Genomic DNA, 13,381 nt, shown 5'->3' on the forward strand with positions numbered 1-13,381 from the left:
CCAGCTTGCCAGTTAAATTAGATGGCCCAAGGATCTCCAGTGTTTTGGAAGATATTGGAAGGCAGTCTATGAAACCATTACCATGTTTCCACCACAAATTTCCCCCTGCCACGCACCCCCCCCCCACCCCAGACACACGCATGCACACATATTCACATCCAGGCTCGAAAGCAAACTAAGAAAGTGGGTTAAATAAAAATAAATAATGAACAGTCCTATTTAGTCCCATTTTTTGAATAAGACCCCTCGTGGCAGTACTGATGAGGTCGGTTGCTGGACTTCTCACCAAAAAAACAAAGGCCCTCCAATTAGAAAAGTTTGAAAGCATCTCTTTAAATAATTCTGTGCAAATCACACACCTAGCCACTACACAGCATTATCACAGATGAGCCAGATATAGCGAAGGCAGTTAGAATGAAAACCAGAGGGAGGAATATTGCTTAAAGCAACTCACTTTTATTGACAGAGTACTGTAAGGCAAGGAAAAAATGTTTGCCAGAGTTTTTAAAAAGAAGATTTGCAACAAGAATGATTCGGAAAGATCTGCAGTTCAATATATTACTGAACTTTCAAAGGTACTATCTTCTATAAATCCAATATTTATCTTTTTGTCATATATACAAAAGCTCAACTTAAGCACAAAACAACACAAAAGAATGGATTTGCATATGAAGTTTTGTTGATGGTTGATAATCTAGTAAACAAGAGAATGCACATGTTCTGTTACTATAGAGTTACAGTTGACTAGGTTTAAACTTAAATATACCCCAGAACACATAAAGAAACCACAAAATACAGATGTCCTCAATATGACTATTTTTGAAAAAAATCTAAACCATGTTCAACCATACACAGGGAACAAAACATTGATAGATGCCAAGAAAACTGTATTTTATGGCCAAAACTAATTTTGCATTTACGGTGAAGGCATCTGTGAAAACAATGCTGTATTCTGACCACTCTACATTAATATTGTGGCCAGAAAACATTGCAAAGCCCTGGCTTTTGTCTGCTTTTTAAAGGATATATTTTTTAAGCGGTGATGTACATTAACTGTGAGCCTCTTACAAGATCTCACATCAGGCCATGTTAGAGCAACCTATTATTTCCATAGGAAACAATGGTAACAGAAAGGTCCCAGCTATGCTAAAAAACCCAGTCAGGGGCCGAGCTACAAAATCTGCAACCTCTTAGTTCTTCCCTGAGGGAAGGGTCCATTTTTACTCCACATTTTTAGACAGCCTTAAATTCTGAAACTAACAATCTCCGCTGTGTTTTGTGGCTTTTCTCCTCCACCTCTGTATCTGTATAGCATTGGCCTTTCACCGGAAAAACTTTTATGAAAGGGGTAGCTGCTTTTTCACCAGCGATAACGTAGCACTATTGGTGCTTCATAAAATAAAAGAAGGCTAACACGTCAAAATATGATTCATCGGGATAAAAGGGACAAAGGTACTTAACCACAGTACAGTGTCATGCCTTAGCTTTGCAGGGCTGTAGCATGAGTAGTAACATGGGTCAGTAAAATTCACTTCTACCTATACAGGCAAAACTGAACTGTATTTTAAAAGCCAGACAATACTACTCTGTAATTAGAACACCCAACATGCTAATTTTATTCACACAGACAAGAAGAAAGTTATCTTACGACTATACAAGGAAATGGGATCCAATTAACAGGAGAACAATGACACCATACATATATGTAACCAGTATATTCTGAAAATGAAGCATAAACCATGTTTTTCACATGGAGGTCTTTTGCTGGATGCCTAAATGCACAGTTTTGATGTCTTTTTTTTTCTTTTTTTTCTTGTTTTCTCTACGAAAATCAAGCTCTTTGCATAATTAATCAAAACCCGAAGATATTTACATTTTAAAAGCCAATCCTTCACCTTCTGATTTTAAAATGAGTTATCCTGTATCTTGCATATTTTAAAAAAAGGTCCAGAAAAAGCTTAGAATTGTAATTCAGAATCTGTACTTTGTAAAAATACTTTCCTTGAACATGAAGTCAGTGCTGACCTCTTCAGGTCATTTGTGAATAACAAAATCTTTCTAAAGAAATGTTACTAAATAAGGACTGAGGGAAAACACAAAAAGAAGAAATACATTACCCCTGTATTGTAAAGTGTTGCCACTTTAAAGTACGGTATAGGTTGAAGAAAAACACAGAGGTGTGTATATCAAAATACATTTTCATTATGTAGGTACAGAACATATGAAATCTTTCAATGCTCTGTCTGCTAAAGGCAATATAGTCTCTCTGGCTTTGTTAGTACTGCTATTGTATACAGGTTTCTTAAAGTACAGTTAGTACCTATAGAGGTGAATTCTAACATATGGCAGAAGGATAAGCATTTGAAAAAAATTATGACATTGATTTTAAAGAAATCGTACATCACACAGTATCTTCAATTCTAAACATAGAAAATTAGATTGTACTTGAAGTGGTTGTTGTTGCAGTATGACTTAAATTTTTCTCAGATATCAAGAAGGTCCTCTCCACTCTCATCACTCTCCACAGTTAATTGTCTTGTCCACCATTTCTTGACTTCTGATCCACAAGAAGCAGCATCAGACATGGGATTCATTTTGCATACAACAGATTTCATAGTTGAACGTCCACCAAAGCGGAGGTTGACTGAAGACACTGAATGGCTTATTGGTTTGGGGGCTATGAAATTAAACAAAGTTCTGTATTAGAGTAGATCTGCACCTTGAACATTTTTGCTTAGAATTCAGGTATACAGAACTAGCTGGACTGGGGCAGCTTTAAGCTGATTTACTGCAGAAAGAGTACGGCTCTGTTCTAATGTGGTTTTTTTTCAGCTCCAGCTGTTCACACTGCTCCCACTAATCTGCTGGTAGAGCAGTTTAACTGAGCAGTGCCTCATTTCCTTCTGCTGGGATAGCTGATGCAATAGATCTCTTCCTACCCGGCTAATTGCAACCTAAATGATTTAGGCAGTACTTACATGAGCTGACCTGCTGGCAAAATGGTGAAAGTGGTAAGTGCCAGAAAAAGGGAGGGAAAAGTGCATTTAGGGGTGAGCAGCTACACCTAGAAAGTGATATTTAACTATGGCCTAGGGGTGGAAGCCAGTACAAGGTGCTGGCATGGCTTTAGGAAAGCACTAAAACACGTGTGTAAGTATATAAAACCCACAATTGATCTTAATGATGCTATTCATGATTTTAAATACATGTCTTTGTTGGATTGGAGGCAGGCTACTTATAAACTGCCGGGCTGTACTGTGCATGGAGCTGACCCTCCTTTTCTGAGACCGTCCACTAAGGAACATTCAAGACTGACATGGCCAAGATCAGTGCTAAGAAAGGAAACCCTGAACTCCTCATTCTTACTTGAAAAACCTATCCAGTTGGCTACAGTAGTACAATTCCTCCTTAGCACGCTCCCTCGTTTTCTCTCTGTTCCAACAAAATGTTGATCTTTGCTGCTCGGTGACATTTAAGTGGAAAACACAGATTGAAAGCTCTCTATTAAGCTGTCCTGTCTCTTGGACAAGTACTCTGGTCACAAAAGTAGGGTTAATGGTACTCATAGCACAACCATCTCTTCTACTTCCACCTAGATATGATTACTGTCTGAACAGTGGCAGCCTCTGAAGGCAGTGCTCTGACTTGGAACAGGACTGACTGATGACAGCTGAAAGCAGGTTGATGTGCACACATCTAACATGCTGGTCACAAGTGTGGCAGGCAGCAGAGGTCAATATGCACTTTGAGAGATAATATTTCAGGTGGTGGAGAGTGCTCTTGAGATAAAGACTTAATAAGGCCTCAGACTGTACCTATGCACCTCTCCCACCCTCCTATAAGCACCCTCCTATAAGACATAGTCTAGCCTTTCTTTTCTAGCGGACTGTAGTTACTAGAGTAACTTGAGGATGTTTCCTGTTTCTGAGAAAATAAATGGGAAACATTGTACATCTGGCCAATTCCTGACTGAAGTGAAGATATAAAAACGTATTATTATGGTGTAAGGTATAAATCATACGCCTGGTATGCTCAGACAAGACAAGGCACTCAGAAGTTATTACTGTTATTAGGAAAAACTTCATTCATTTTCACTGTGCTTTATATGATAAAAGAGAACTCTAAATGCACAAGATGCTATCCAAACATACGGGACGGTACAGCCCCCAATCCAAAGATCCTGAGTAAATGTATGAAAAAGTAAAAAAACCCCAACCACCTCCACATGACAATGCTTGAGCCCATCTTCCAAACTTTCAGAACTGGGAGGAAGGGGAGAGATTGCTGTATTCCATCACGTATGAGGGTAGAAAAAGCCTGATGTGGGTGCAAGCAGCAGGCGGGAGGTACAACTGTGAATCATGAAGCCTCTCATGGCCTTGTTATTGCACAGCGGTGATTTGCCATGTGGGGACTCTACTGATAAACATTTTTCACTTACCCGATGGCAAACGCCATTGTCCAAATTTCCGCTGAGGTTTTCCAGCATCTGCAGAGTCTTGTCGATAGCCACCTCTGTCAGAAAGTGTTGGGCTAAGGAGCTGCTGCTGGCTACTTGTCTGAACAGAGAAAAAAGAATCTCAGTCATAGCTCCCCATTGCATGGGGATAATCCTAAGAAGGGTTATCTTTCTATTCTATTTCCAAGCTTTATACATGAATACAAACAAAACATATTGCCATTTGTTAAGGCAGCATGGTTTCTATTCTTTACTGCCCCAGAAAGCTACCACTAATAGGAAAAAATAAAAAGACCATTTGGGCTCAATTCCATGATACAGTCCCACTGAAGGATACAAAATTGTTCTCAGCCTTCTACACTGGAGTCCTTATGTTGTACTGCCTTCATTCCCTACTCTGGAAGAGCCCAGGACTCTCCTACTCAGAGGACCCAGCATGCCCAACGTTATCACTCTCAGTGTAAACACTACTTCAGAATGCTTGAACAGGAAAGCTTCACATCCCTGAGCCTGTAAAAAGATCATGCTAGAGCTGAAAGTTGGTGCTGCCAGAGTCGTACAGCTGAGTTTGCCCTTTATGGTGCTAGCAAGACAGCTAACTAAGCTGGGGAATTACTGCCTTAGACCATCTTGCCTTTACATCTGAAGGCAAAGACTGAAGCAAAACAAGATATTGCTTTCAACTTTTCCAGTTAAAATGATGTTTAAAAAAGAACAAGTAAGAAACATGGAAGTTTTCTGAATTTGTTCTGAGTAGCTGATAGTCTTCTGGTTAACATACCTCTGGCTGTGCACTGTTATCCTGATTAATAGCATTCATATCTTCACTCGGCTGTGTTGTCTCAATGCTAGGAGGATTCAGAAATCGGCTCAACTCCTGCTGTTGACTCTCTCGTAGACTATGGATAATGCTGCACGACTGCTGTTGTTTCTATCAAGGTACAATATGTGACAACAAAAATGTTCTCATCGGTGTGTCACAGTGTTTGATTTTTTTTTTAAAGCCTTCTAAATATTTAACCAAACAGTGAGCACCAGATGTGGATACCATATGCATCGATAAAGCTACATGTATCAGATGGTCGCTATTTAAATAAAGTGACTTCCAGCATATGTCTAACCTTTATGTAGGGAACAGAGGATGAAACTTATAAACTATATTAAGTGGAAGGCAAGTTGCTCAACTGTTGGTTTAAACCTAGAGTTTAAAAACATATAAAGTTTTGAATTTATGAGTTAAAAGTTCTTGCAAAGAAAAAGAAACAAGGAAATTGGTAGAGATTCACTAAGAATTACATGAAGGCAACAAAAAAATTCTGATTTCTTTCATGGACTTTGGAACAGGCTGCCAATAAGACTGAATAAAACAGTAGTGGACTGAGTATAGACTTACAGTAGAAATAGAAAAACAAAACCACTACCATTATGACCTTACAATCTAATTTGCTTTTAAATTAAAATAAACAGCCCTTAGGAAGGGTTTCACTTTCCTGGGTAGTTTTCACATGCTCCCTCTAGAGAGACTTAGAGACTAACAAGAGAATTTGAAAATATATATTAACTTCCATAATTACATTCAGTTTATAAAAGGTTCATATAATGTGAAATGATCTGAACCATATTATTAGAGTGAAATGAATAGCATATTTACTTTAACATAGTGTAATTCAATATCATAATGAAATGAACAACAGAGTTGAACAAACCCAGATTTGAGAGCTGAGATTAAATTTACTGCCATTATTATTACAGAGATGAGATCAAAATGAAACTATCTATCTGAATATGCCTTGAACATTGATGTTTCAGCTGGAATGTATATTACATTCAAATAGTCCAATTACATTTTTTTATAAATTTACAAACAGAAAAAGCCAGATCCCATGATCACAGATCTCTATGGAAAACCTACACTCACAAGAAGTAAGCTTTTATAAAAATAAAAAATATATGCATCAAAACCTGGACTCAGCCTTACAGTAACTGAAAAATCAGTCATCAAGGCAACGAGGTTGTGACTTTTTCTATAAAGTAAGAGTTGTTTTTGGAAGAAAAGAGGAGAATAACTGCAAAACCTAATTAAAATTTCTTTATTTTTTTTAATATAAATTTCATCCAAGACAAACTTCGACCAGCATATAATGTAGCTATCCTGAGCAAAGGCAAAAATGTTTCTGACGATCAGAAGCACTGCGTAAACAGAATACAGAAGCATTGGCTAGGTCTATACTAGTAAATTAAACAGATTGGGATTTCCTGCAGTGCTGAAGCCAAGTGACAGGCCAGGACTTGCATGATCTGGGCCAAAACTGTGCCGAGGAACATGCTAACGAGTATAGGTGACCCCATCCCAGTCCTGAGCCAACGCCTTGGCCCTGCTTAATTTACTGCCATAGACACAGCTACTGTGTGCCACGGTTCATATACCTGATTTGCATGTACACACTGCTCATTTGCACACACAGTTACTGTAATGGCTCACTCGATGTATCTTGATACGGGTTCCATTTGAAGAGTCATCTGCTGGTGACTGATCATGGTATCTTCTGCCAGCAGAGACAAGGAAATTATACAATTACATTCTGTGAGGAAGGATTAGGCCTATGAGGTTTCATCAAAATACATTGTTTTTTCTTTATTCCTTTGACTTTGGTCTCTGCACATGCATCTTCCTGCTGTATCGAAAAGACAGATAAATTTTTGGCAGGAAGACAGTTTTTGCCTTCAAAAGATGCTTATTTTTGTTGCACTTTCAATTGAGCTGTAACATACTTTCTTTTGCTGAGTTAGCATCTGCTACATACTTCTTCACATAAATATTATTGTGACTCCAGAGTAAATGAAGCATAGTGACAGCAAATTCCAGCATTGTTGGGCAGTACAATTTCTGCAACCATTTAGATCCTGGTTTAGCTTGACTTACTGCTCTGATTCGCTTTAAGCACTTCTTCAGCCACATGCGTATGGTCTGTTTGGCCACCTCCTCTTCTATGGTATATTCCAGTTGTTCCCTAGCAAGCAGCTCTTCCAGCTGAAGACTTTTTCTGATATCAACAGACCTATATGAAAGCATGCTGGAAGAAACATAGATTTATTTTTTTTTTAAATGCTGGTGACCTTACATTTTAATTTAGAAAATCAAAGCTCATACTTAACACCTTAGTGCAAAAATATATAATTCAGGTGTATGCAATAAATTCGCATTTGAAGCTAAAAAATGCTGAGATGATTACAGAAGAGACTTGTGGTGCTCAAAACAAATGAAGACCTTATCACCTACATCTAGCTATCCAATACAGGTGAGCTGCTGAACTGTAAGCAACTAGGGCATTTGTGGTGGTTTGGGTTTTTTTTTTCCCCCTAAGCATTTACGCTTGGATAATGTTCCCATTTCTATTTTATTTCTAGTCAGATTCACTGTCATGTTGCTACATGTGTGGGGACAACATTTCATTACTTGGGATACAAGAACAACACGTAACTGCTGTTTATGACAAACTGTCTCCAATGAAAACGTTAAAATTACTTAGAGCTGATTCGCTAGGACCTGTGTTTTCCACCACTAATATTTTTGCAGGAAAAAAAGGGAAACCTAATTTTCGTATTACATTTAAAATGGCAGTGCCTCTGTGGCTATTAGTCTTGCCTTTTCACAAGCCTAATGAATACCTGTTAGCCTGGAGAGAAACACAGGCCATTACACCCGTTCTACAAATTTAGAGAAAATCTCAAGTACCTGAGCACGTCATGGAAAGTGACATCACCACCATTATGGAGCCTTTCCATTTCGTAGCACATGTGCTTGAACAGCAGCTTGTCCTTGTCGAGATCCACCTCCAGCCTACCCCGCAGAAGCCTCAGCAGAAATTTCACTCGGAAGGTAGGGATTACTCCCTGGGTAAAATTGCATAATAGATGGTAAATTATTACTGTGACCTAACAACCAACTCAGACATTCAACTTGATCAGAGAGAGAAACATTATTTCTCCTAAGACTGTGTGTCAAATCCTGGCCTATTTAAGTCACTGTGAAAACATTACTGAAGAATATACACATGCAGCCAGCTCTTCAGCACATTCACAGAAGTCTTTGCTGTTATTTGACTGATATACAATGAGAATCTGTGCTGTTAATTTTGCCAGAAATTTTCAAAATTGCTTGGGGATTTAGTTTCCCCATTTGCATTAATCTGTAATGAGAATCATATGCCCAAAGAGCTGCTTTTGAAAAACTGAAATTAAGCTACAATTTAAACATTCACAGCCAGGCCTATACCTGGCTGTAAACCTGTCCCTTTCTCTGTGCATCTTTGGACAGGACAATGTTGGGAGTTTACTGGCTTTTCAAAGGTCTTCTGCTCTAAGAGTCAACCTAGCATATGTTGCACTTTTTGAGACAACAATTTTGATCTGCTGTTAAAAAATTAGGACTGAAAGTATTTCCCTCTGAAACTGTGGTATCCATACTCTTTAAATATTTTGTTCTGCTAAATGAGTCTGACTGGAACTATTTTTGCTGTAATATGTTGTTCCACATCAGAGAGAGATACTGTCAGTGCTGGGCATGACGCATGCAGAGCTCTCCACCTTCCACCTCCAGCACAGCCATGTACCAACTACCGGCAACCAACCTCTTTCACCATGTTGTTGATATTCAAATCTCAGTGATGTCATGAATCATTCAGATGATGATTTAACTTGTATAGGCATCTGAACAGCTCAGTCTGCCAGATGCTCTTCTCATTCCAGAATCACCAAATGGTTGAGGTTGGAAGGGACCTCTGGAGGTCACCTTGTCTGATCCCCTCTGCTTAAGCAGGGCGTCCTAAAGCCAGCTTCCCAGGACCATGTGCAGATGGCTGTTGAAGATCTCCAAGTATAGAGACTCCACAACCTCCCTGAGTAACCTGTGCCAGTGACTGGTCACCCTCACTGTGAAAAAGTCTTTCGTGATGTTCAGAGGGAACCTCCTGTGTTTCAGTTTGTGCCCACTGCCTCTGGTCCTCTCACTGGGCACCACTGAGCAGAGCCTGGCTCCATCCTCTTTGCACCCTCCCTTCAGGTATTTACATACATTGATGAGATCCCCCTGAGCCTTCTCTTCTCCAGGCTGAACACTCTCAGCTCTCTCAGCCTTTCCTCATAGGAGACATGCTCCAGTCCCTTCATCATCTTCGTGTCCCTTTGCTGGACTCTCTCCAGTATGTCTATGTCTCTATTGTACAGAGGAGCCCAGAACTGGACCCAGGACTCCAGGTGTGGCCTCACCAGTGCTGAGTAGAGGGGAGGGATCCTCTCCCTTGGCCTGCTGGCAATACTTTGCCTAGTGCAGGATACCATTAGCCCTCTTTCTTTGCCGCAAGGGCACTGCTGGCTCACATTCAACTTGGTGTCCACCAGGACCCTCAGGTCCTTCCCTCCCAAGCTGCTTTCCAGCTGGTCAGCCCCTAGCATGTACTGGTGCCTGGGTTTGTTCTTCCCTAGGTGCAGGACTTTGCACTTCCCCTCATTGAACCACATCATGAGGTTCCTGTCATCCCATTTCTCCAGCCCGTTTAGGTCCCTCTGGATGGCAGCACAACCCTCTGCTGTATCAGCCACTCCTCCCAGTTTGGTGTCATCTGCAAACTTGCTGAGGGTGCACTCTGCCCCATCATCCAGATCATTAATGAAGATGTTGAACAAGATTGGACCCAATATTGACCCCTGGGGTACACGACTAGTTACTGGCCTCCAACTAGAATCTGTGCTGCTGATCATCACCCTCTGGGCATGGCCATCCAGCCAGTTTTCAGTCCCCTTCATCGTCTTCCCATCCAGCCCATAATTCATCAGCCTCTCTATGAGGATCTCATGGGAGATAGTGCGGAAATCTCAGCAAAGCCCTTCCTGAAGATCAGACACATAAATGGATGTGAGTCTGTAGACTTCCAAGGGAACAACTCTCAGGGAGCCAGGAGGAAAGATGCTATTGTATTGATCCTATTAATATCTACATTTGTTTTTAAATCTACTATTATAAGTACTTCACAGTAGTAAAGAATACAGGTTAGTACTTGAAGGGCCATGAACAATGTTAGATCATGCTCACTGAACTTTTAAAACTTGAACAGTAACCGCTCAGTGAGTTTTGCCAGCACACTTTGTTTTCCCCATATGTTTTTTCAAGGAAAAATGTAAATTTACTGGATTTCCGTGCTCATTATCAAGTTTCTTACCTCTCTTTTGTCATCAACCATGTTCCATATAATTTGAAAATGCCTAAGATCATTATAACTTAAAAGTTGGTCTTCTTCAGTTGAGTAAAACAACGAGAAATTCTCCACAATGATAGCTGAAAACCACAAAACCAAAATACACTATAAAGAAAGCCTGTAGTTACATTCCAACTTGTTAACATCTATAAGCCACTATGAATTTCAACAGAATATGAATTCTGTTGTGCAAACTTCACATTAATAAATGCCTATAGCTGTATGTTCAGATGAGGACTCTGAATGGGTAATATACTGTCATGCTACATCAATATTCACTGTGCTCACTTTTTAAAAGCTATATCTTAAATGCTGGTGAGATGCCTAATCTAACATCTTCTAAGATCAATTAGGTGAATTCCAATGATATCGGAAAAATGTTAACTGGAGGAAGGAAAAGCTCAGAAAATAGTATTTCTTAGGGTAACTACACAACTACGACACATCTCGTTGTTCAAAAAACTTTCATTCCCAAAATTCCTGAGTTTTAGCATAGACCATGCCAGAGAATTATCAAAAACATCATATGCATATAAGGTAACAGTGAAGGTACAAGGTAACCTCATACCTGAATAGCACAACAGACTCACATCTAACATACTACATGTCAAGATGGACCTTTTTGTTATTAATGTGTATTTTCACTTACCAACAAGCAAATTTAGCATGATGTATGCAATGATGACATAAAACGAACAGAAATACATAAGAGCACCAGCATAATTTCCACAGTCTGTTTTCCAGTAGGTGCTGTTATCTGGCGTACAAAATGGAGGCTGAACCTTCAAAACAAAACAAAAAGTCCATCAATCATAAAAAGAGATTCTTCATTTCTGTGCAATCAATACAATACTTATGACTATCATTTCTTTAAAGCTTCCCAAATAGGAAATAATACTGTGGGCATTATTGTGGGCAGGGGCTTTTTGTTCCTTTAGAAGTTAGAAATCAGAAAACAGAGAGAGATATGACAAAAAAGGCCTAGGTGTGGATCTCACTACCACACACAAGGCACATTGTGCATTATGCCACTGTAGAGAAACAACTTGGTGCTCTGAAATGTGGTTTTCAAGAAGCTTCCCTGCCCATTAATTTTAAAAAGGAAGGGAATATGATTTTCATCACAATGGAAACCACAGACAGAAATTTACTTGGGCAAAATACAATGATTCAAGGACAAATTTTGAGGTCATTAAGACTACCATTCACATGTAATGAGCCAAAGTGCAAGCATTAAAGACAAAGTTAATCTGAAAAGTCACCTTGCCCCAGTCAAAGCAGAGATAACAGTGGAAAAGCGAGTTACTGCACTTCTGATTTTGAAAACATCTTTTTATTTTTGTTTTTAAACCATGTAATAGCCTAGCCCCATGAAATATTATGCTGTGAGTGTGTGATAGGAACTGCAATTTGTGTGTCATGTTCTGAGGTTTAGCGAACATTACATCTCTTGAAGAGATAAAGGCAATCACAACATTCCTTGTACAAAGCTAAGATACTGGAAACACTTTGAGATGCAAGGGTGTCTCCTGTTTCTTGCCTACTTTATCTCTGGCAGCATTGTATTTACCATGCAGTCATGCATAATTTTGTTCCAGTCTTCTCCAGTAACTATTCTGAAGAGTACAGTAATAGCCTTGCCAGCTGATGAAAAATTTGCATGTCTGTTTTAAAGAATAAGAGAGAGAGAGAGATCATTTCGTGTCCCAGAACTAAAACGTTGGCAAGAAAAAATGCAAATAATTTCCATTTTCTATTCTTCTATTATTTTAAACTAAAAATACTTACAGTATTATTTGAATGAGCTCATTGAATTATTTATTCCATGACTTAAGATATAATAACTGAACTTTAGCTCAGACACCGGTCTGAGTATTTTGGCTCATTTTATCAAAGAGCTAAAGCAGACTCAAGGCCAGATCCTACCTCCTGTCTCCATTCTCTTCCTGAAGCCTGATGATGCTATTGATTGGGAAATCTCCAGTTAACAGCCAGTTCACAGAACTGTCCCCTCTCTGTATCAGCCTGGTATATGGATCCTGTTCCTGGGTGACGCCGATAAGGTGTAGTAGGTACACTGTGTTTCAGCAGCTTGCGGCTAGTGCAGTGCTGCTTTGAAGCATATTCCAGCCGGCATAACGAAGAACAGCTCTCAGTCTGCTCTGGGCTGGGTCGGGTGTCATTTGGTCCAATGCACAAGGACCGGAAAGATGGCTCAGTGCCTCCTATCAGAAATTCTGTTTAGAGCTCTTCAGCTAGACTTGGGGCCCTGTCTGGTTTTTACCACAGATAAACTTCTCTCTACCAGAATGTGATTTTTTCAGGCTGTTTAAAGAACATGCCCATGAGGTAGTAAGTACATACTGTACCTGTTAATGTTCTCTCCATATTTCACTGTACCAAATAAAACCACTCCAGCAAAAGCATAACAAAGAAGCAGTAAGAACATTCCCACTATGATGAAGAAACTCTTGTACATGCTGACAACCACAGTCAGAAGTAGCATTTTTAGTGTCACCTGGAAGGACAGAGAAAAAGCAATCCATGATGCCATTCAGGAAAGCAGAGATAAAAGGCAAAAGAGAATTATTGCACTTGCCATTTTGACAACGAATTCTTTACACATATATGTTAATGGACGAGCCCAGTGAAATGGTACATTATGAAT

At 39.5% G+C, this 13,381-nt stretch overlaps 1 protein-coding gene across 1 annotated transcript in view; it reads right to left on the reverse strand.

Moving 5' to 3' along the window:
* Positions 1-455: 455 nt before the first annotated feature.
* The window catches only part of NALCN (sodium leak channel, non-selective), a 260,771-nt gene continuing 247,845 nt past the window's right edge, over positions 456-13,381 (reverse strand). The window contains exons 36-44 of the mRNA XM_050903338.1: positions 13,083-13,231; positions 12,284-12,377; positions 11,363-11,495; positions 10,678-10,793; positions 8,196-8,353; positions 7,383-7,533; positions 5,241-5,390; positions 4,442-4,559; positions 456-2,677 (exon numbers count right to left, since the gene is read on the reverse strand). Of these exons, the coding sequence (XP_050759295.1) occupies positions 2,484-2,677; positions 4,442-4,559; positions 5,241-5,390; positions 7,383-7,533; positions 8,196-8,353; positions 10,678-10,793; positions 11,363-11,495; positions 12,284-12,377; positions 13,083-13,231 (1,263 nt within the window). The 3' untranslated portion in view covers positions 456-2,483. The remainder of the gene's footprint in view (positions 2,678-4,441; positions 4,560-5,240; positions 5,391-7,382; positions 7,534-8,195; positions 8,354-10,677; positions 10,794-11,362; positions 11,496-12,283; positions 12,378-13,082; positions 13,232-13,381) is intronic.

The sequence above is a fragment of the Gymnogyps californianus genome, chromosome 1 (assembly GCF_018139145.2).
Source record: "Gymnogyps californianus isolate 813 chromosome 1, ASM1813914v2, whole genome shotgun sequence".
In the NCBI taxonomy this organism is placed as follows: Eukaryota; Metazoa; Chordata; class Aves; order Accipitriformes; family Cathartidae; genus Gymnogyps; species Gymnogyps californianus.